Source organism: Octopus bimaculoides, chromosome 8 (genome assembly GCF_046866305.1).
Source record: "Octopus bimaculoides isolate indiv1 chromosome 8, ASM4686630v1, whole genome shotgun sequence".
In the NCBI taxonomy this organism is placed as follows: domain Eukaryota; kingdom Metazoa; phylum Mollusca; class Cephalopoda; order Octopoda; family Octopodidae; genus Octopus; species Octopus bimaculoides.
The window spans coordinates 74,786,613-74,812,103 of NC_142935.1; the positions used below are offsets into that span (position 1 = coordinate 74,786,613).

Genomic DNA, 25,491 nt, shown 5'->3' on the forward strand with positions numbered 1-25,491 from the left:
TGAAGACCTGAATGTCAATGAGGATTTTCTAGGTTTTTATAATCCCCCTGACTGTTCTTCGAAGACACTGACTAAGATTATTCTAGATGTTTTTTGTCACCTAAACATTTCACTTGGCTCAAAGTTATGCTGTTTTTCATTTGATGGTGCAAGTACCATGAGTGGAAACATTTCAGGTGTACAAATGCGATTGAAAACTTTGTTCAGGTACATATTTTGTACACTGTGGAAACCACTCTCTAGACCTTGTCCTCCAAGAAGTTAGTTCTAAGGTTACCTTTGTAGCTGATGCACTGAACTTTGTTCATCAATGCGCCAGTCTTGTAAAAGAGTTACCAAAAAGAAAAGCACAATGGACAAATCTTTGTGGTGAGAATGTCATCATGTTACAAGCAGTGTGTCCAACTCGGTGGTGCATTAGAGAAACAGCACTGAAACAAGCAGAAAACAATTATAAGAATATTCAAAATTTTTTGCTTGACCTTCTTAATGACTCGTCGTTAAGAGCAACAACAAAGGCTACTGTAAAAGGGCTGCTAAAACAATCTGGCAAGCTTCCATTTTATTCGGCATTAAAATCGCTGGGGATATATTTGGGGTATGTGAGCCAGTGGCACGTAGCTTACAGCGTCCAGGCACGACAGATGGTGATTGCTTGAAATTGATTGAAAAGTTGAAAAACTCTCTTTCGAAAATGAGAAGTGAGAAGGTTTTTGAAAAATATTTTGATGACGTATCCTCTTCTGACTTAGTGAAAATGCCCAACATTTCGCGATCTAAAAATATACCACTGTGCTTTAGGCACACAACAACTACTGAAGAAGTTGCTCTTTCTGTCACCGATGACTGGCGTCGGCAATTTTTCTCTATAGTGGCTGTCATCGAAAATGAATTGACTCGCCGGTTTCAGCAACAGGGAATACGTGTATGCTCTGAGCGAGAGGAGTTGCTGTTGTCAGCAGTCACTTGTGGAGCATTTAACTTTGAAAATGCACATCTACCTGCTTCTTTTGATTTGTCCTTACTGTCATCTCAAATCAAACTTCTTGCTAGCCTATGGACGGAAAGCGAAACTTTGCCTAAATCATTTAATGACATAGTTGAAAATTGGAGAGCGTCTGATACTATTCTTCATTCTAGTATGCCACAAGTATTGGCGTTAATGCAGCTTGTCTTGTCTTCACATGTATCTGTTGCATCAAGCGAAAGAACATTCAGTGCACTTCGCCGTTTGAAGACCTGGCTCCGTACCACAATGACACAGCACCGTCTTACACATTGTGCCATAGTGCATGTACATAAAAAAATATACGATGAAAACACTTTGCACATCCTCATGAAACCTTTCATTAACAAAACGTGTGAGCGTAGGAAAACTTTTGGAATATGTTGATACAGTTTTTTTCATATACGTGTGAATTATGGAGTGATGCAAAAACTCGGCTTACTTCCGTTTTAACACTACTTATAGCTTCATTATTTCTTTCTTGGTAAACTGACATTTGAATGTTCAGAGAAAACTTCAAAAGTAACTATTAGTGACTTCTCTTCAAGATGAACAAAATTTGGCATCATGCTGTTATCAAGTACCTGTAGAAAAAGGATTTAGCCCCCAAGAACATGTTGATATATCGGAGGATGATGCTCCAGTTTTATCAACAGTGCAAAACTGATTAAGTGATTTGAGCAGAGATAATTTTGAGAAGACTAATGATCTGAACAGTCTGCAACTGCCTCCACTGGAGAAATAAAATTAATTGCCAGTGTTATTAGCATATCACGTGTGAGAGCTGAGAATATTCTACACAATAAATTTGGCATGATGAAAGTTTCTGCTTGGTGGATGTTGCTTCTTCTGACACCTGATTAAAAGGGCACCAGGCTGATCACATTTCGATTATATCTGACATTGCTTGAGGCAAATCCAGTTTCATTAAATGTGCTGGGTTTATCATTTTGAGTTAGAGAATAAGAGATAATCTAACAGTGGAGACACTCCTCAACACTTACTCTAAAGAAGGTCATCAAGATCGTTTAATCTGCAGGGAAGGTGATGGCCTCAGTATTTTGGATTGCAAAAAGCATCGTGTTTATTGACTACTTTCAAAAGGTTCTCACCATCAATGGAGAGTGCTGTACTGTGCCACCTTTCTAAGGCAGTTGCGAAAGGCTATCAAGGCCAAACGCAAGGAAAACTGTCGAGTATGTTCTTCTTTCATCGAAACAAATACTCCAGTGCACAAGTAATTGGTTTCGATGGCTGCTGTGTGTGATTGGCTTTGGACTGCTAAGCCACCCTCCCTACTTTAATGATTTGACCTCATCTTATTATCTATATTCCCTACATATATAAAAAGAAAATCCTCGGTTTGGAACCAATGTCATAGTGATGATGTCTTATCAACTGTTGAAAACTTGTTTAACTAACAGGATAGCTTCTTTTCCAAGGCAATCGAAGCAATGAATCGCTGAAAGAAGTATGTAGATATCTTTTCTGTTTGATTTTCACTTTTCAATTGCCTCAATCTTATTCCAATTTCAAAATTGTGTATTGTTCACATGAACTAAACCAACAGTATGCTTATCCAACATTTCACAAAACTTTATAAAAACTTCCATCGTTGAATGTTTTAACATTGTAATGTTGTAACCTTGTACAAAATGCCAGCTTCCACATCCTGTTCTGTGATGGAGGGGAAAATGATCAAACTTTAAACCTCTGTTACAGTTTTCTAAAGTTTTTCTGGAATAAGTGAATAACATCAGATTCAACGGGAAAAATCACACCAATATATCAAATTTGAAAATTTTCGCTTAATTTTAAAATTTCAGCAGGTGAAATCAAGCAGAAAAGATCCTAATATTTAAAAATGAACTTCATTTGGTCACATTCTATGACAATATATTGATCAGCCTGTTAACTTTCCAGTTGATCCTCATAATAATAAAAGTTATTATTATTGAACATTTGTTTGTTTTGACACCCAAGTTAGAAAACTTCACCTTGTTTGTAAAAATTTTGGGTACTACAGAAGTGTAGACCTGAGTTCTGAGAGTGCGCATGTCACAAATTTGCGCGTGCACGCGCATTAGTTGTAAGTAGTCAATTTTAGCTCACAGGGCAAATGACGAGACGCGCGGATTCACGCTACTTGCTGTAAAAGGAGCGGGGTTATCCATGTAATACAAAAAGAAAATTGCAGATAAGTTGAATATAAAAGTGAAAAATAATCATTGAATACTGAAAAAACATTCATCTCCCCTAACTTTAAACCCTAACTCTAAACCTAACCCCTAACCCTAACCCCTAACCCTAAACCCTAATCATAATCCCTAACCCTTAATAAAATATGGGAAAAGCTGGAGATGAATGTTTTGAAAACGTTCTGAACTATCTTTCAGAATGGTTTACTTTTCAATGAAATATCATTTTGTTATTTTTCATGTTTTTATTCAATTAATCTGCAATTTTCTTCTTGTATTAGATGGATAACCCATCCTCCATTTACAGCAAGTAGCGAGCGTCTCGTTTTTTACCTGTGTGCTAAATTTGACTACTTACGACTAACGCAGGCGCATGCGCAAATTTGTGACATGCACACTCCCAGAACTCGGATCCACACTTCTCCAGTAATGCCAAATTTTGAAACTGAGTTTGCACCCCCTAAGCAAATTTTGTTCCCGGGCCACTGGATGTGTGCGGTGCATAGTAGTGCTATTTGTTGTATGTTATACTTGTAAGTCCTGGTGTTTTGTTATGCTATTGTCTGAATGTTTTTTTATCATACCTAATGCGCCTACTATGATAGGAATTGTTTCTGTTCGAGATGCCTCTATTTCCAGATCTTTGTATTTTGAAGTTTGCTCCGTTATTTTTAGAGAAACATTGTTTTCTGTTTATATTGTTACATTGATTAGAAAGCATTTCTTTTCTTGGTGATCTCTGACAACTATATCTGGCCTATTGGCCTTAATTTCTCTATCTGTGTGTGTTGGCATATCCCATGTATATATGTATTCTAACACATTTAACGGGTGTGTTTTTATATTTTGACACATTTAACCAATATGTGTAAATTTTAAAACATTTTACTAATACGTAAATATATTTCAACCCGTAGAGACTCATTAGTGAACGTTATATGCTTTCATTTCCACAATTGCTATGAACTACATTTGTAATTAGAGATCTAGCATGCCGGATGTAGTGGAGAATTGATTGCTTACGTCTAATGGCGACATAAACAAAATGCTTGCATCTGAAGTGATTCGATGGCGTTGTTGATAGCAACAACAATTCAGGAAATTTCTTTTTATAAATATCGTTTCATTGTTCGGACGCACTCGATAAAATCCCATCCCTTTAATGGCATTAATACATAAACACATCATATACACAGACACACACAGCACACACACGCACTCACATGTATACACACGTGGGCGCGCACAAGCATGCATTCGTACACAGATGCACTATAGCGTTATATTAAAGATATAGTGTTTGAGATAAGTCTTTATTTAAGATTTTTTATGTTTCTTCATCAAATTTTTAATGTATAACATTCCGAATCACATTTAATTGCAACATCTTCTCTACCTCATCTTCTAAATGAATTGGTTATAGTGACATGTTGATACTATGTTTTGAAGAAGACAGTAAAATTAATGTGAATGAAGTTGTAACAAAAAAAAATCGTCATCGTCAGTTTTAAAATTGTTTAATGGTTAACTCATTATTTTTACATATTTCTCTTCAAATACTGCTGAAACACTTCGGTAGAATGCAGATCAGAAATGCATAGACGAGTAAAGTAAAGGTGACAGAACCGTGAATGTAATCAGGAATTAACTGTTATTCAGGGGAATAGTTCAGCGTGAATATTTTCAAGTTGCCAGATTAGGCCAAATGAACTTGAAACGCTAATGGACTTGAGAAAGCTGTTTTTTCTTTGTGTATGTAAAAAAACAAGTTTTTCTCATTTTTAGCCTTGTATTTTCAGTGCACTCTTGTTTGTTTTTTCTCTGCATATATATATATTTTATATATATATATCTTTCACTTTTTCTCTCTCTCTCTCTCTCTCTCTCTCTCTCTCTCTCTCTCTCTCTCTCTCTCTCTCTCTTACCCTCTTTCTATTTCTTCCACTCTCTCCCTCTCTCTTTCTCCCACTCTCTTTCTCCCTCTCTCTTTCTCCCTCTCTCTCTTTCTCTCTCTGCCTCTCTCCTCTTCTTTCTCCTTCTCTCTCTCTTCCATCTCTCTCTTCTCTGTCTTTCTGCCTCTCTCTCTCTGTGGATGTATGTACATGTGTTTTTCTTTATAAGCATCATTTTAATTTTTGTGTATATTTGCGTGCGCGCGTGTGGTGTGTGCGTGTCTGTCTGTCTGCCTTCAGCACCAAACTGTCCGTCACTAAAAAGGTCATGACCAATACCTAAATGGCTGTGTTCAATCGTTCCAATCAATCGGTTGATTACTGAAGTCTCATTAAAACTAAGTATATGAAGTTTTTCCACATTTTCAATTATATTCAATACAAGGAATGCAAACTCATATAAAACTATTTCGCTTTAATTTTCTTCTGAAGATGGCTTTGATCGCATCTTATAACTAGAACCACATATAACACAGTTTTCGGGAAGTAAGATGTAATTGTATTTGTTTAACTGAATCCGGAAACTAAGTTCTCGTTTTTGGTGTTCATAGTTTTAATTAGAATTTAGCAATTGATATAAATTTATCAATACGCCAAATAAGTGCTGAATAAATTTTCCATAATATAAATATCTGTAAAATTCTTTACCAATCTTCTTAAATAAATATCTAAAATCAAAAGTATTGTATTTCAGCATTATTTGTATCAACACTCAACATTTGCAAATTTAATGTAACTACATTTTGACTTGGCTTCGACTACTTGAGTTCACTCTAAGTTCGTTCACGCCTAGTTTGTGTTAGAAGATTTATTCGGTTGTTTTTCCTTCGTCCGAATGTATAAAGTTTTTGAAACCAATATAATGGAAATACAAATTCTTTTAACAGCTCTGTGTTTCAGTTTTCTCATAATGGTGGCTGTGAAATCAGTACACAAGTAGTAATAGCTATAATCATTCTGTCGGGAAGACAAACCAAAGGGTGCTCACGCATAATAGGAAAATGCGTATCACCATTTCTTGTGACTGGAGTAATCGATATGAATTTATTAATTCTCCAGATAATTGTACAATATTTTCCGTATTATAAATATCTGGAAAGGTCTCTGATAAACTTCTATCATAAAAGAATATCTTTATTATGCAAAGCAAGAAATGAACTGGTACGTACATACTAATTGCCAGCAAAGATACAGTATTGCGTTATGCAACCATAATTTACTATAAATTATATCAAAGGTTTACAAGTCAATATTGTGTCTTACTAGTGTCGATATAGTTTTTATTGTAAGAAAATATTGAATTGTAAACATTTAATATACTTTGTACTATATTATGTGTCCTTGCAAGCAATTAATGTATGCGTTCCACTTGCCAGGAATGTGTTTAATATGTAAATTGATCTATTCAATTGTGTTACACCGCTAAATTTAACGGGTATTTGAACAATGGGTTCGTGGAGAGTTGATGGGTTTGATGAAGTGCTGATGAAAGAACAATAACAATTGAAATATGCATATACAGTAATTACGTATTTTTCTATTTTTGATCTAATGGAGCACGTGCGCGTGTGTAATACAAAATATAATACAAAGTACTGATAATTTACTCAGGGCCACTAACAAATTCACAAAGGATAAGACCGAACAGTTTAAAGTAAGATTAAATTTTTTACAGTAGTATAAGCACAAATAAGATCACACTATTTTCCTCGAATTTTCCCCACCATGTGTGTATGTGTGTGTGTGTGTGCGTGTGTGTGTGTGTGTGTGTGTGTGTGTGTGTGTGTGTGTGTGTGTGTGTGTGCTTATGCAGGCATATGCATATATAGGTACTCTATCTTTTCATCTTATTTTTTACTTGTTACTGCCATTTGGCTGTGGCCATGTTCGGATACCACCTTTAAGTATACTTTTACACACACATACACACACACACACACACACACACACACACACACATATATATATATATATATATATATATATACTCTATATACTCGACTCGCTTGTGATGGTCTCCGTCTACCAAATCCATTCATAAGACTTTCATTAACCAATGGCCACACAGTAGAAATGAACCCTGTACTATGTGACTGGGAAGCAAACTTCTCACCACACAGCCACACCAATACACACACACGCACACATGCATACACACTCACACACGTATGTACGTATTTATGTATGTATATATATATATATGTATATATATATATATATAGAGAGAGAGAGAGAGAGAGAGAGAGAGAGAGAGAGACAGACAGACAGACAGACAGACAGACAGACAGAGACAGACAGACAGACAGACAGACAGACAGACAGAGACAGACAGACAGACAAAGAGAGAAGGTGCTTAGCCCAGTGATTAGAGCATCTGGCTCGCAATCATGAGATAGTGAATTCAATTCCCGGACCGGGCTGTGTGTTGTGCTCTTGAGCAGCAAACTTTATTTCACGTTGCTCTTGTTCACTCAGCAGTAGCAATGAGTTGTGACGTCACTGATATCATGCTGTATCTGCCTTTGCCTTTGCCTCAGTGGCATGTAGAGAGGTAACTGGTATGCATGGGTGACTGCTGGTCTTCCACAAACAAGCTTGCCCGGACTTCAGCCTCGGAGTGGAAGTTTCTAGGTGTAACTCCATGGTCATTCATGACCAAAGGAGATCTTTACCCTTTATATCCTTAGAATATTGTTTACTTTCCCGTGCCACTATAAAGAGTGAAAGTAGAAAGACCGGGCCCGTGTACCTTTACCAGTAGTTCTATGAAAAGATACCTGGCCTGAGTTTTTCATTGTTTCATATTTTCTCTATTGTATTGGTAATATGTCAAGAATTAATTGTGCCATTATACCATCGTTTAAGTTTTTAAAACTGCCGTTTGTTTGTGTCTGTATCAGCTAATGTGTGTGTTAAATTAGTATTATGCATGTAGGTGTTTAGGTTTGTGAGTTTTAGAATATGTGTATGTGTGTGGAGACTGCCATAATGGAAAGGTTATGATGTTCGATTCGCAATCAGGTAATTTGGTAAGTATCTTTTAGTATTGATCAAAGATGGCTCAAGTTTTTTTCAGTGAAATTGGATAGACAGAAACTGCTTGAAAACTCATCAAATGGATTGTTCTTCTAATTGAAGCACCAACACATGGAACGCTGAAGGACATTGAATCTTGAAGTTAATTTTAAAGGTGCCTATACCTATGGAATACTTAGTTTATCTTCGCACATCTGACATTTTATATTCTTCGCTTGGAATGACAGAAACATTCAGTAATATTTCATTTCATTTTTTTCATAACTTTCATTTTTTACAATATTTTTTACAATATTTCAAAGATTGGAGATTGATCTGTTATATGATTCTTTTGCTACATTAATATGCACTGTCCTGTGCTGTTAATCGATTTAAACTTGTAATAGAAGACAAAAAGAAACGCTATGTTATGGCTCGTTACATTCATTATAACATATTTATCATTACTTGATATGCTGCAAATGTAACGCTTAATGGCGACTTGTAACAAAATTCTAAGCCTTTCAGTTGTTCATGTATTTTCAAAATAGGCTTGAGAGATGATGCAGATGATATTGGTAGTGCTAGAATTATATGCTTTACGATTATTTACTAGTAGATTCGATATTCAAATCGGTAGAATTTGATTTGAAGTTAAAATACCTAGGATCGATAAAATAATTAAAAGTATCTGGATGCCATTAAATTGACTTAACCCATTCTCTAGAGTTTTACCATAAATCTGCAGAAAAAATCTATATTTAAACGAAGAAATAATTTTCATAGTATTAGTTTTATTCCTAGTTTCTCAAATGGAAATCTACGACGGAGCAAAAGAATATAATATGAGAAACAATGCATAATTGTAGTTGCATAAATGTAGGTCAGCTCTCAGTGCTCAGATCCTATGGTCAACAATGTTCCAGCTATGATCATTTTGCCTTTCTTGTATATCAAGGACTATATTGTTAAATGTGTCCTTTTATTTAAGGACTGTGTGATTTGGGGGACATTTGGCTGCACTGTTATATCTATGCCTTTTTTGTTGTCAATTTCATTTGCCAAATATTTATATTCGATGAACCCAAGCTCATGACACATAATGAGCTAGCATAGATATTTATGATGGAAAACGGATGAGACTAATCCCTGTCAGGATGGGACACTAGTTTCTAGGAAGGTATTTCTTTTAAACACACAAATTTGTTAATTCAATGTGCATCTGCAGTATACAGTTGTAACTTTATACCACTTTGAAATACTTGGATTGTAGGCAGGCCAAAACTCTGAGGATTAAGAGTCTTGGTTAAAGATATACCCTAGCACCGGTGGTGATATAATACAACTAATTCTTCATATGGTGATAACTCTTCAAATATTATACTGAGACCCCCCTCGGTCATGACTGACCATGGGATTGCACCTAGAAAGTTACCCTCCCAAGCACAAGTCCGGGCAAGGTTGTTTATGGAAGACCAGCAGTCATCCATGCATACTGGCCTCCTCTCTCCACGCCACCAGTGTTATCCAAGGGAAAGGCAAAGGCTGATACAGCTTGGCACCTGTGACGTTGCAACTCATTTCTACAGCTGAGTGAACTGGAGCAACGTGAAATAAAGTGTCTTGGTCAAGAACACAGCACGCAGCCCGGTCCGGAATTCGAACTCACAATCTCACGTTCGTAAGCTCGACGCTCTAACCACTGAGCCATGCGCCTTCACTCAAATAAGTACATATCATAATGATATATGCATAGAGAAATCGTGTAAAGTTATTCATATGAAATATAGCGAGTTTAAGAAATTGTAAATATTCATTAGATATTGTATAATAATATTGTGGTAAAGGAGAAATTACATGTTAACCAGTGTTAACATATGTTAGCAAATATGGTACTCAGCGTGTAACTAATGCTAAAGGAATAGACTTAAACAAAAAAATAGGATATTAATAATCTTATCATATATAGAAAATACATCCGAGTGAAAAGCTATAAATAGATAATTTATATAAATTTCGGTCTGCTGTTTCTACTTCCAGAAAATAAGACCGTCTAGTGATTTTTGTTTGGGGCTCATTCATAGACAAGGTCTCCAAGAAAGCCAAGTTCCAAAACTGTTGTTTAGTATCTGAAACCTATATGAAATGAAACACTTACCTCGAAACATGATTTAAATGGCTTCTTCCTTTGTTGTATCACTCCAATGAACTCTACATTGACAGTGCGTAAATCACATATTCACTACATTACTTTACACATTTGTGCCATGAACATAGCCTTAATAAAACACAATATGAAAGGTATTGAACGTGTGTTTTGAGAGTTCTCTTGTAGAAGCTTGCATAAAAGAAAGTCCATAACATTTCAAATATGGTTAAGATGTTTCCTTTGTAAAAAGAAGCAATTTAACTGTTGCATCAAATATTTTCAGTATTTCTCAGACATGTAACGAACTGTACAAATAAAAGAAATACAAGAATATCATTTGGAATTCATCGATTTATATTTCTGCTATTTGATTTAGGTGTTTCCTGAGTGTGAATAGCTTTTGTTATCTTTACAGAATCCGTTCCTCTTCTCATTTATTCACACCCACCTCTTTTATCATGCGTATTGGAATAGGGAAGGGCATTTATGCTTATTTTTCTTCTTCAGATATCTGCCAACTCAACATCCGTTAAACTTCATCCAAAACAGCTGCAACAATTGTTGCATTATTATACCTGTATCTGTGTGTGTGTGTGTGTGTGTGTGTGTGTGTGTGTGTGTGTGTGTGTGTGTGTATCTGTGTGTGTGTGTGTGTGTGTGTGTGTGTGTGTGTGTGTGTGTGTGCCCACGCGTGTGTGTGTTTATGCTTTTTGCGAATGTATTTCTGTATTATCTACAACTTTGAATTTCTCTATTCAGCATATCACAGAGTTTCGTTTTGAAATATAGCATCGTTTTGTATTAATTCCTAATAAGTCATTGATCATATAGTTACACAGCCACAAATATTTTACTTCCTAAATCAGACACAATGCTATGGCCGAATACGTACGCGCGCGTGAACGCACACACATATACACACACATACACATGCACACACGTGCACACACACACACGCACACATATATATATATATATATTATACACGAATGTATGCATCGACCTTATCATTAAAAGTTTATACACACACATCAACATACACACATATGTGTATGTACATATGTATGTTTATAGATAGAATAGATGTATTTCTGTGAGCGCGTGCATGTGTATGCATTTGTGTATGTGTATATCTTTGTGTACGGACGAAGGAAGTAACACTCATTACGTTTTGTGAGGATTGTAAATGCTTGACAAACATTTACACGATTGCGACTCTGAGTCTTATAGTAACCCAACGATTTAAAGCGAAATTTTTAGTAAGCAGATCCCTGACAAATTGGACGTTGGTATATGTATATGTATATATATATTTTCACTTGTTTCAGTCACTTGACTGCGGTCATGCTGTCGTACCGCCTTAAAGGGTTTTAGTCGAAGTAAGCCTAGTACTTATTCTATCGATCTCACTGGCCGAATCGCTTAGTTACAGGGTTGTAAACGCACCAACACAGACACAAGGACACACACACATAAATACATACATGTATACATATATGCGACAGGCTTCTTTCAGTTTCCGTCTACTAAATCCACTCACTAGGCTTTGGTGGGCCCGAGGTCATAGTAGAAGACACTTGCCCAAGGTTGTATGGAGCGGGACTGAGCCCGGAACCATGTGGTCGGGAAGCAAGCTTCCTACCACACAGCCACGCCTGCGCCTATATATATGTATATACATATTGTGTGTGTGTGTGTGTGTGTGTGTGTGTGTGTGTGTGTGTGTGTGTGTGTGTGTGTGTGTGTGTGTGTCTGTGTGTGTGTGTATGTGCGTGTGTGTGTGTGTGTAGAAAACAATTTCATTTTATTCTACACGGATAGAGATACAGGAAAAATATAAGTTGAAAATGCACTCAGAACAGTTAAAATATTTTTTATTAATATATTCGAATCTTTAACCAGTTTCAGTTTACACTGATTTTCAAACGGTTCAAATAGAAAGATGTGGCTTATGTCACGACAACCGTCTTGCTTCTGACTAGTGTTTGAAGCTTGTCTTATTTTTATAGGGAGTTCATGGCTCAAATTAGTATATGTTTTGGATAGGATTTGATTGGTAGAAGATAGTCACATGACTGGTCTTTGAAATTTTCGAAGGTTCCCCGCTACGTCCGTGTGTTAGTATCAAGCGACAATGCTTGGCATCGTAAGTTAAGGCTGACACGGTTGAGTTGACTGAACATGTCCAAGCAATCAATGCTCTGAATGTTTTCTGTGAAGTGTTTGTAGAGAATGAACACATGATTAAGTTTATAACCTTTTGTACGTTTCCCGCTAGTCCGTGTGTTAGTGTCACGTGACAGTATATATTGCACCTAAAATGAAGGCCGACACAGTTGAGTGAACACGTTTAGCTGTAATCAAGGCACTCCAAATTTAATCTGTCTGGTGGGAGAGTGGACAGGAGTCGTTTGTATGTAGTCCAGTGGCTAGAGTTTAGGTTGTTAGGTGTGTAGCCTCTTCATAAGTGGCAGAATGAATTTTGTATGTGAATAGTCATTTGTGTATGTACTCTGTTAAAGTTTGTTCACTCTTGCTTTGTACATATGTCTATGTGCCCACTAAGTAGACTGACCATTCACACGCAACAAATACAAGACCCCAGTACTAGACATATTCCACTGAGTGAACGCATAGACATGTGTGCAAAAAATAAGTCTTCCCACTCTACCTATGTTCAGCGAATACCACAGACGAAGCACGGATAAACAAAGAAATTGTTTTTATACAAACCTACAAAGTAGGGCATAAACTTCTTTTTAGGTGCAAAATATACTGTCACGTGACACTAACGCACAAACGTAGCAGGAAACTTACAAAAGATTATAAACTTAATCATGTGTTCATTCTCTACAAACGTTTCATAGAAAACATTCAGAGCATTGGTTGTTTGAACATGTTCAATCAACCGTGTCAGCCTTAACTTACGATGCCAAACATTGTCGCTTGATATTAACACATGGACGTAGCGAGGAACCTTCGAAAATTTCAAAGACCAGTCACGTGACTATCCTCTACCAATCAAATCCTATTCAAAACATATTCTAATTTGAGCCATGAACTCCCTATAAAAATAAGACAAGCTTCAAACACTAGTCAGAAGCAAGACGGTTGTCGTGACATAAGCCACATCTTTCTATTTGAACTTTTTGAAAAACAGTGTAAACTGTGAAACCGGTTAAAGCTTTGAATATATTAATAAAAATATTTCAATTATTCTGAGTGGATTTCCAACTTCTATTCTTCCTATATATGTGTGTGTGTGTGTGTGTGTGTGTGTGTGTGTGTGTGTGTGTGTGTGTGTGTGTGTGTGTGTGTGTGTGTACGTGTGTGTGTGTGTGTGCGCGCGCGCGTGTACGTACAGAGAGAGGGGGATAATGTATTGTCAATAATATTTATACTTCATAAAACGAATAACAGAAAAATATTTCTTCAGATATATGTATGATGTAATTGAAATTTAATTTCTCCCAAGTAGTTTTTCTATTTACACCTGGAAGTAATGCCGACGACTTAGTTTTTTTATTGCTCTGTTCCTTTCAAGATCTCATAGTGTTCTCTAAAAAATGTGCAAAGTTTAAAAGTCTTAATATTAATTTATAAATAGATTCTAATATACTTAATTCGCGTTATTTGGTATCAGTTTTCATCGGTACCTAGAATCCTAGCATGACATATTGCTGCTTTTGATATAAACGAATGAAACATGACTCGAAGTAGGGAAGTCGGTGATGTACTCTAGATGAGACATGCAAATAGTGCTTCAATTTGAGTATATTAGTGAAACGTTTATATGTTAGTTTTGCGAAGGTAGACGCGAATTCAGTGTGTTTTGACCGATGCGTGATATTATATTTTTCCCAACAGATCCGAAGTAGATAAACTGTTCTTTCCCATGATAAAAACGCAATTATATTGCATATATCTTGTCAACTGATCACTTAGACTGCTAGGTGAACTGAATTTCAATTAATCAAGTTTCCCGTCCACAGAACGAAATAATTGCAGTGGATTTGATGTCAAAACATATAAGTTAGTAATTTAAAACCTCATATCGTCGATCAGTTTTCTTTTTACGGAAGGGGTTATAGAGAAAGCGCGACGTATAATGGTATGGATAGTAGTTTGTTTCAATTTTTATAACATACCAATTAGAAATAAGAGACAGTCAGGATTGCATAATTGCATTTTTAACCAGAAAGGAGAAGGCTGATTCGAAGACTATAGATGTAATCCATCAGTAGAACTATAAATAGCAATATATAGAGAAATTAAGCAGGGAAAAGTTCATAAACTCTTTGTGTTATCAAATGGATATTTTAAACTATTGATATTTCTCCTTTTTCCGAATGAGAACAGCCCTATGGAAACCGGGCAAACGGCTTTATGACTCTTGACGCTCGAAAAACAATATGTATGTATGTATGTATGTATGTATATATATATACATTTATATATGCATGTATGAATATATGTATGTCATTATTCAGTTTTATTTCAAGATTTCTTACCAATACAGAAAGATTCGGTTTCTAACTTAGATCCAAGTATACTTCAATGCAATTTCAACATCCACAACAAGGTATTTTTGTATGTATGTATATGTGCAGATTTCTATGTTTTGTGTTATGTGTGTATTCTCATGCATATAGTTACATAACTAGACATGCTCATATATGTTTAAATGATAAACTTCTGGAAAGTTTTACAGATTTTTACAGTTCCACTGATAGGTTAGATCGGTAGTCTTCGAATCAGCTTTCTCCTTTCTGGCGCAGTAGAACATGATACCTACAAATCTTGAATGTGTCGATATAATCTCTCGCTGGTTTCGTATTATCTGCACCTCCACCAATAATCTACATGTCGGTCTATATAGGACCGTTGACTCAAGAATATTATAACTCTCTTTTTTTCTTTCACATCTATCATTATAGTGAGGTTTTCATTCAACTGGAATATTCGTTGTTATGAGTTTCGTTCAAATAGAACACTTTTAAGCATTGCTTCATAACAGATATTATATTAATTTTTCTTTTATAATGTTACTTCATCTGTGAGCTCGCAAGAGCGTATTTCTCTCTGTGCATCTGTGTGTGTGTGTATGTGTGTGTGTGTGTGTGTGTGTGTGTGTGTGTATGTGTGTGTGTGTGTGAGTGTGTGTGTGTGTGTTTATGTGTCTATCTATGTTTATCAACTACAACTGATATATGGTGCTGTGAAGTGTCACACTCTTGATATCTATAACAAAAATAAAATCCTTACGAAGGTCACATCATGTGTTTATATACTGCAATCATATTAAAATGATTTTTAAATGTATAGACATTCTATGTTTTGTTAGGTAGTAGTTTAGAGCTAAATAGATCATATGTGTAGATTCAAAAATATATGCACGTTCCAACATAGTGAGTTTGTGGGCTAGGAGCAGAAGATTTTAGTAATTTTGACGATATAGAATTTATGTAGAGTGCTATATTATATCTACGCAATAAGGAATAAGCATCGTAATTAATTGTATTAATAAAGCAACTTATAGGTTCCATCTTCTGTAAACATGACAATTTAAAACACATCATTTATATACGATTTGATACAAATATATCGAATATTATGTATTCTTTTTTTATTACTATTTTCTTTGAGGCCGTGGTAAAGAAAACACTGTAAGGGCATTTAGCTTTCTTGTAACGTTAAGAAACGAAATACATAGTAGATGATATATAAATTAGTTGGATCGTGGTCGTGAATTCAAATTGTTCGCGGTGCTTCGTTCTATTTACTTGCCGCAATACTGGGAAGTAAATTGTCTTATCTCCATTATTTGAAGAAAATAAGTAGGAGGATCTAGGGAACTTACCTACGACAGAATAGCATCATATCAAAAACGATAAATTCAGTCATCTGTTTAAAATTAGGGAACCAAATTTTAGTAACACGCTCAGTCTTCCTTGAGGTACTTTTGAGCTTAGAATACTGTTATATTTTCGTAATTATGGTTCATATTATTCCGAATATATTTTTTAACTAATTAAAAGTAATAAGAAATGAGAAATTTGCGTGTTGTGAGATAAATAATGCTATCTATTTCCTTAGAAATATAAGGGCAAAATATTTCTTTCAATATGTTCATATTGTTTGTTGTTTTTCTCACATAGCTAGAGAGCGTGGGTGGACGCGACTGACAGGAATTAACTGAAACAGAGATCGAGGGAGGCATATGGTAAATGAGAGAAAATGAACAATTTTTGGATATAATCATGACGTAAACTATGATCTAATATATGCATGCTGATGTCGCAGACACTTCTATAGCAATAAATATATTTATATTGTTGCATTTGCAGGAAATTCGTAATTTCGATCGCAATCTACAACGTATTTTGCTGGAAAAAGAAATGATAAAATGCCTTTCAGGAATATCCAACCAATCCACCAGAATCGAAGGTAATCTTTTGTCAGTCTTCATATTATTTGTTACATTGCTGTTGTTATTGTTTTACACTGTTCTATGCGTGTGTATATAGATATGTATAAATGTGCTACAGGTTGTTCAAAAAGTCTCGCCGCAGTAAGTATTTTATTGCAAAATAAATATTTATAAGATGGTATAAGAATACAAAGAATATATTAGACTTTACAAGACTTTTAAAAACTTTATAAGTGATGCTGAAAGTGTCATCCTTCATTTTTAATACACAAGTTGACTCTTCTATACATGTTTTGAAATACATCTTGGAGAGTCTGGCGCGGTATGGACCGTGTGAAGTTTATGATTCCGTCTCTCAGCTCATTAATGGTTTTCGGGCGATTCTTGTACACTTATCCTTTACTTACTCCCCAGAAAAAAATGTCTGGCGATGTTAAATTAGGTGATCTTGCTAGCCAAAGTCCCTTCGAAATAATCCGTTCACCGAAAAACTCTTGAAGTAACGCCATGGTAATGCGTGAAGTATGTGTTCTAGCGCCATCTTGTTGAAAGTATGCAATATTAATTTCACTTTCAGTGAGTCGGCCTACAAATGGATAGACACTATTTGAGCAATATCTCTCGATGTTGATGGTGTCTTTAAATACTTCACTGCAGAGAGACTTTTCGAACACCCTATATATATGTGCGTATAAGTGTACAGTAAACTTTTGTAAACGCATTTTAACCTCAGTGAGAAAACACCTACCATAATAAAACCACAAATTATTATAAAACTTGCTGAGCCTTTGCCTGAAGTACTTTAACTCACAGATTCATCTTGTGAAACCTGTATCAAGATTTTGGAAATACAAAACATTTGTGATCACTACCATACCACAAAAGAAAGGGGAGAGTGTGTTAACTATGCTTATCTCTCTAGTGACGTAATTTTTTGAAATTGATCTTTTTAAACTTCTCTATGTAAAGCAAAAGCTACAAGCACCTGCTTTTATACTACCCATCTCTCGTTAAAGCATTTGGAAATATTCGAGATCTCAGAAGTATAGAATAGAATTGAACTTATCAGTGGATTATTACTAGCGCGGAGAAAATCTAAAGACATAACCGATCGTTCTAAAATGATGGCTATCTGAATCTTTCGCAATGGATTATATATTAATTTACTCTAGCGTAATAGGATTTCAAATTTTGGCACAAGACCAGCATGCCTGGGTGAGTGAGTAAGTCGATTTCATCGACATCAGTGCTCAACTGGTCCTTATTTTATCGACCTTGAAAGGATAAAAGGCAAAGTCGACCTCGGCATAATTTGAACTCAGAACGTAAAAGCGGACAAAATGCCGCTAAACATTTTTCCCGGCGTGCTAACAATTCTGCAATCTCGCCGCCTCTAGTGTACACTCAAGTGTAATATAATTTCCCCCGGAACATTTCCAATATATTCCCACTCTAAGTGAATATGAGCTTATTACTCATGACAGCAATTTCCATGCTCAAATATTCCTGCAATAACGATTTGGTTTATTCCTTAATTACCCTGCGCGCATAAGATAAAACTGGGTTAGTGTAGTCGCTTGTCTTGGTCTGTTTGTCTTTGTGTTTGCAAAATTAATGAAAAACGGCTGAACTGAGTTTCACCAAATTTGGCAGAAATACTCATTGGCTAAGTGGATCAAAATCATTAAATTTTGGTGTGATTATCTTCAAAACTGGCGGACGAGTGAATCAAAATGTTTTGGCTGTGCAGATTTTTGCGAATAAATTTATGTGCACGTAGGATATGCATCGTTTTCGCATGTTCTCAGCACATGGGTCTATTACTAGCACATAAGAACATGTATTATGTCTATTAAATACTATTTATCTCTCACCAGATAGTGTACTTTTTTGTCGATCTTACCATCACGGAACGGTATACATATATATATATATATATATATATATATAAGTTTTAAAAAAACACAAATAACAATAACAAAAAAACAACAAAGTGAGGACGTGATACGGATAGTGTTATTGGACGCTCGGGAAAGGAAGGAGAGAGATTACGACGTTTCGGGCGGAGCCCTTCGTCGGAAAGACAGAAAGTTCGGAGGATGGAAAAACGGAGGAAGAGGAAAATGGCACCGATGCCCACGAGGTTACATTGTGAAAGGACCGGAAGAGGAGGTGGTGGGGGAAAAGTTCTTTCTAAGACAGGAGAGTGAAAAAGGGAGGTGAATATCTGTGTGTGTGTGTGTGTGTGTGTTTGCGTGATTGTTAGCGAGTGTGTGTACGTGCAAGTGTGCGTGTGTATGTGCGTTTGTATAAGTGTGTGGGCAAGTCTGAGCGTGTAAGTGCATGCATATGTGTTGTGTGTGTGTGGTGTGTTGGGGGGGGGGGGTAGGTGTGCTTACATGTGTGGGTATGTGTGCGTGTAGGAAGAGATGAAATAAATTGTGGAAAATTGTAGTGATTGTAATAAAAAAGTGAATAATGGATATAATGTAAAGTGGATGGGGGGGGGTAAAATATATATATATATATATATATATATATATATATATATATATATATATATATATATATCATTATTAATAAAATACAGGGTAGCAATGAAAATTTTAGAAATTTTATTTTACCACCAGTGGTCTAGCGAGGGTAAAAAAACAGTCAATAGACTATGTATTATTCATTTAAAATACAGAGATGCCTGTAATAGGACATCTAACCCGCTAGAAATAGCAGCAAGACTACATACCACAAAAAAGTAGGGATAATTTCGAAAGGGAATGAAAAATAAAAACATTTACCGATCTATATTCTGTACCATGGTTTCAAGTCAATTTTAGTAAGATAAAAATTATATATCTCACAAAAGGTCGGACTATCATCAGCAGAATGACCAGACAACATTCGAGATACGAGTCAAATAGAGAGCATTGTTCATATATATATATATATATATATATATATATATATATATAATAAATAAAGAAAAGTGTTGTATTGTCGTAAAGGGGAGAGTCATAAGGAGGAGGGGGCTGTGTTGAGTCCGAAGGGGAAAGATGATTTAAGGTTAAAAATATAGCGCTGTTCCAAGTGGAGTCGCGAGGGAGTTGACCCATGGTGCAGGGCGAGGCCAAAAACGGAGATGTTAGAGGGGGAGTGGTTGGCCAAGTGGAAGTGACGGGCGATGGGGGAGTCCGAACCTAGCCGAACGTCCCTTAGGTGTTCGGTGAAACGGTCGGCCAGCCGGCGGCCCGTCTGCCCCACGTAGAGTTGGTTGCATAGGTTGCATTTGATGCAGTAAATTAGGTTGGAGGAGGTGCAGGTGAAACTGCGTGGAATGTGAAGAGTGTGTAGGTTCGACCCTGTGACAGAGGTAGTGTTGGTGATGAAGGGGCAGGTGTGACAGCGGGATCTGGAGCACGGGAAGGGGCCGGGTGGGGTGGGGAGGAAGAGGAGAAGGTACTACGGACCAGTAGATCGTGTAGGTTGCGGGCGCGTTTGAAAGAGGATAGGGGTGGGTTAGGGAAAATGGGGTGGGTGGCGGGATCGAGCTGGAGGCGATGGAAGGCCCGTAGGATCCTCCGACGAAGGGGTAGGGTGGCAGGGTGGAAACGGAGTGAGAAGGGGGTATGGTTAGGGGATTGGTGTGGGGAAGGAGAGAGGGCGGTGATGCGGTCGATTCGACGAGCGCGGGCGAGGGTGGATTGGACAAGGTGGGAGGGGTATCCTCGATGCATGAACAGACGAGCAAGATACTGGGACTGGGTCTCGAAATCCTGGTCCAGGCTGCACAAACGTCGGAGGCGGAGGAACTGGGAGTAGGGGATGGCCCGTTTGGTGTGGAATGGATGGGAGGAGGAGAAGTTGAGGTAGAGGTGGGAGTCAGTGGGTTTGAAGAAGGCGGAGGTAGTTAGAGAGTTGGAGGGGGGTTGATGGAAAGAGAGATGTTGAGGAAGTTAACAGAGGTGTCAGAGACGGTAGAAGTAAAGTCAAGAGCAGGGTGGAAGTTAGAGAGGAAGGAGATGAAAAGGCAGAGCTGTTCGTGGGAGAGGGAGGTGGCTCCTATACAGTCATCTATGTAGCGACCGTATAGTTCTGAGAATTGGGAGAATACTTGGGCCTCAATGTAACCAACGAAGAGGTTTGCATAATTGGGACCCATTCTCGTTCCCATCGCGACCCCAGCCATTGATGGTATGTATCTCCGGCGAACGTGAAGCAGTTGAGGGTGAGGACGAGTTCTGCCAGACGAAGCAGGGTAGGGGTGCTAGGTGTGGGGTCAGGGCGGCGGTCAGGGCGACGTTCAAAGAAGTATTGGAGGGCTGAGAGACCATCGTTGTGTGGAATCACGGTGTATATAGATTTGATGTCCAGGGTGAAGAGGTGTGAGGGGCCGGGAGGGAAAGAAAGGGAATTGAAGAGGCGAAGGGCGTGGTTAGTGTCGTGTATGTGGGATGGGAGGGCAGCAACTAACGGGGATAGGATATGGTCGAGGTATTTTGAAATGAGTTCGGTGGGGCAATTGCAAGCAGAGACAATGGGGCGGCCAGGGTTGTTAGGTTTGTGGATCTTGGGAAGGAAGTAGATGGAGGAGGTGCGGGGTGTGCGGACGATGAGGTTGGTGGCGGTGGCGGGAAGAGCAGAGGAGGAGATGAGGTCATGGATTGTGGAAGACACAAGCCGTTGGTAGGAGGGGGTGGGGTCGGAGGGGAGGAGGCGGTAGAAGAGGGAATTGTGAAGCTGGCTAAGCGATTCCTCTCTGTAAAGGTCCGCGCGCCACACCACCACTGCTCCACCTTTGTCCGCCGGATGATGACGATGTCGTCGCGGCGGCGGAGATTGCGGAGGGCGACCGATTCGGTCCGGGTGAGATTGGCCCGGAGGGATCTTTTTTTAAAGTCGAAACGCTCGACCAACGCCTTACAGTCATCCACGAACAAGTCTAGGCTACTGAATTGGCCTGGAGGCGGCGTCCAGTTGGATGGGCGGCGTCCCAGGTCCGAGAAGTAATATATATATATTATTTGAATCGACACTCGTCTGCGTGTGTATAGATCATGGTGTACCTGTACACGTAGTCACGTGTGAGTACATACATACATACATACATACAAACATATGCAACTCTGTGTGTGTGTGTTTGTGTGCGTGTGTGTGCGCACGTGCGTGTTTATGTGTGTTTACAGTGATGGATTCGAAGGTTTCGGTTATTTACAAGTTGTTTTTTTATTTCATGGGAGTATAAATACCTATAATGGTGATATCTAAAAAAAAAATTGAATAGAAAAAAATATAACTTGCACATTTCCCGATAAGTAAGTATTCATATTATTTATAGCCTACAACGAACTACTGTACGTTTGATTCGCCTGCCATCATTGAAAGACGTTGAAAACACTTCTCAAATTTTATGCACTATTTTAAATAATTAATAGTGGTTGTGTTAAATGCTTAAGAACGAATACGTAATCATTGTATTTTAGGCAAGTGTGATACAGCCTTTTAGCATTTAATAATGAATTATAGTGTCAGTGAGTGTTTGCAGAGCAATTTCAGATTTCGATTGAATCCAGTCCAGTTCGTTTATACAGCAAATACCCATCATACAGGTTGGACAAACTTCCAGGTCGACACATTCAGTTATAAAGCAAAAACCTTTACAATCACCAATATCCAAGAAACCCACATTTGTTCCTACGAAAGACAACTAAAGAAATTCTTTTTAAGAATGTGATTATTATTTCAACGTATTTCCACACAACTAATATCTTAAAAGACATTCTAATCCTATGTATTTAATGTGCTTATGCTTGTGTGTATTGGTGTGATTAGTTTCAGATTTCAAAGGCATGATGACTAAAGCAGGAAAGAGAATTTAATAGCCTACATCAAAGCGATGGCAATGTTAGTAATCTTGATAAATAAAAGTGAACATATGCATGATCTAATTTGCAAACAGCAATTTTACACGTACATAGATGAAATTTTACATAAGGGCACATCATTTCACGATAAGGCATAGTTATGTAACCTTGTTCTTATACTGTTATAAACATTCGAAGTTATAGATGAAGATAAACTGAGGCAAATCATGGATAAAGAAAATAACTGTTGGTTCAAGTAATCACGTGATATCAGTGAATCCCGAAAGCAAGTGGTGGTTTAACAAGCAACGATTATTCAAATATAATCTGTGCGTATTTTCACACAAAACATAATGAAATATTATTCCCCAATAACATACTGAGTCGCTCAAGTAAGACTATACATCATTGTAAATATAATGTACATATAAAGGATAATAACAAAGACAAAAGAATGGTATTGATACGGGCAATATATATATATATATATATATATATATATATATATATATATATATATATATATATATATATATATATATATATTGGATCATCCCATAAATAATGCGGTTTTTTTCAATTGCAAGAACTAAAAGTTGGAGGGGAACGGGTTAAACTACATGAATAAAAATCTGCTTAGAATTATTTACTAGCCTCTAATGTCTGGCTAAGTCAAAATGGTTTTTTGTATTCTTCCTTTCTACTTGGAGAGTTCAAATTTAGTTGTAAAAATATGTCCTTTTGTTGAAATGTAATTCCATTAAATTTCTATATCTTTGTGCAGCTGAGAATTGCTCTGCATTTTATATTTGATGTAATGTTCACATTGCTTAATTAAATGGAGTCGCATGAAACGATCGTATTGCATTAACTTTGGATATCCTTGTTGCTTATTTTGATTATATATATATATATATATATATATATATATATAGTTTAAAATAACACAAATAACAATAACAAAAAAACAACAAAGTGAGGACGTGATACGGATAGTGTTATTGGACGCTCGAGAAAGGAAGGAGAGAGAGTATGACGTTTCGGGCGGAGCCCTTCATCGGAAAGACAGAAAGTTCGGAGAATGGAAAACCGGAGGAAGAGGAAAATGGCACCGATGCCCACGAGGTTACATTGTGAAAGGACCGGAAGAGGAGGTGGTGGGGGAAAAGTTCTTTCTAAGACAGGAGAGTGAAAAGGGAGGTGAATATCTGTGCGTGCGCGAGAGTCTGCGAGTGTGTGTGTAATAACAGAACCTGTGTGTGCGTATGTATGTGTGTGTGTGTGTGTGTGTACATGGTTTGGTGGTTTATCTGTTAGTGTGTATGTGTGTTTGTGTGTGCGTATGTATGTATGTGTGTGTGTGTGTGTACATGGTTTGGTGGTTTATCTGTTAGTGTGTATGTGTGTTTGTGTGTGTGTGTGTGACGTAGTGGAAGGAATTAGTAGCAGGAATAGTTAGTGGGTGCTTATGGACAATAGTTAGTGGGAGGTCAGCAGGCAGTTTTTGAGTATGTGTGTGTTCGTGTGTGTGTTTGTGTGGGGTTGCAGGTGTTGGGTACGTGTACGTGTGTGTGTGTATTTTGTACGTGCGCGTGGGTGTATGTGTATGTTTTTGTGCGTGCGTGTGTGTTTGTGTGTATGTGTGTGTGATTGTATGCGTGTCTGTGTGAGTGTGTTGTGTTGGTGAGAAGTGTGCGTGCGTGTGTATGTGTATGTAGGTGTGTGCGTGTGTGTGTGTATGTGTGTGGATGTGCGTGTGTGTGTGTGGGATTGTGATGTGTGTGGGGTTGTGAGTGTTAGGTACGGGTGCGTGTGTGTGTATGTGCGTGTGTGTTTATGTGTGTCTGTATGTGTGTGTCCGTGTGCGTGTGTGTGCGCGTGTGTGTATATTTTTCGTGCGTGCGTGTGTGTTGTGTATGTGAGTGAGTATTGTGTATATGAGAGGTGTGTGTGTGCGTGTGTGCATGTGTGTGTATGTGTATGTGTGTACGTGTATGTGTGTGTATGTGTGTGTTTGTGTATGTGAGAGGTGTGTTTGTATGTGTATGTGTGTGTTCGTGTGTGTGTTTGTGCGGGGTTGTAGGTGTTGGGTACGTGTGCGTGTGTGTATGTGTATGTTTTTTTGTGTGTGCGTGTGTGTTTGTGTGTATGTGTATGTTGTGTATATGTGCGTTGCTGTCTACGTGTGTGCGCGTGCGTTTGCTATTGTATGTGCGTGTGTTGTTTATGCCCATGTGTGTGTGATTGTATGCGTGTCTGTGTGAGTGTGTTGTGTTGGTGGGAAGTGTGTGTGCGTGTGTATGTGTATGTGGGTGTGTGCATGTGAGTGTGTGTGGGAATGTGATGTGTGTGGGGCTATGAGTGTTAGGTACGTGTGCGTGTGTGTGTATGCGCGTGTGTGTTTATGTGTGTCTGTATGTGTGTCCGTGTGCGCGTGTGTGTATATTTTTCGTGCGTGCGTGTCTGTGTATATTGTGTATGTTTTTGTGCGTGCGTGTGTGTTGTGTATGTGAGTGAGTATTGTGTATATGAGAGGTGTGTGTGCGTGTGTGCATGTGTGTGTATGTGTATGTGTGTACGTGTATGTGTGTGCTTGTGTATGTGAGAGGTGTGTGTGCGTGTGTGTATGTGTGTGTTTATGTGTGTGTGCGTGCGTATGTGTGAGAGAGCGTAAGGATGTGTGCCAGGTATGTGTGTTATTTTGTGTGTGCACTCCTGTGTGTGTGTGTGTGTGTGCATGTGTATGCGGCTGTGTATGTACGTGTATGTAGGCGTGCGCGTATATATGGGTGTGTGTGTGTGTCTGTGTGTGTATAGGGCTGTGTAAGGTGTGTGTCTCTACCACTGTGCGTGTGTGTGTATATATGTGCGTTCGTCCATATG

The 25,491-nt window shown here is 37.7% G+C and overlaps 1 protein-coding gene across 1 annotated transcript in view; it reads left to right on the plus strand.

Annotated features, from left to right (window-relative positions):
* LOC106884341 (glucagon-like peptide 1 receptor) overlaps positions 1 to 25,491 on the plus strand; it is a 221,311-nt gene that overhangs the window by 99,585 nt on the left and 96,235 nt on the right. Inside the window, exon 2 of the mRNA XM_052970164.2 lies at positions 16,668 to 16,767. Within this exon, the coding sequence (XP_052826124.2) occupies positions 16,668 to 16,767 (100 nt within the window). The remainder of the gene's footprint in view (positions 1 to 16,667; positions 16,768 to 25,491) is intronic.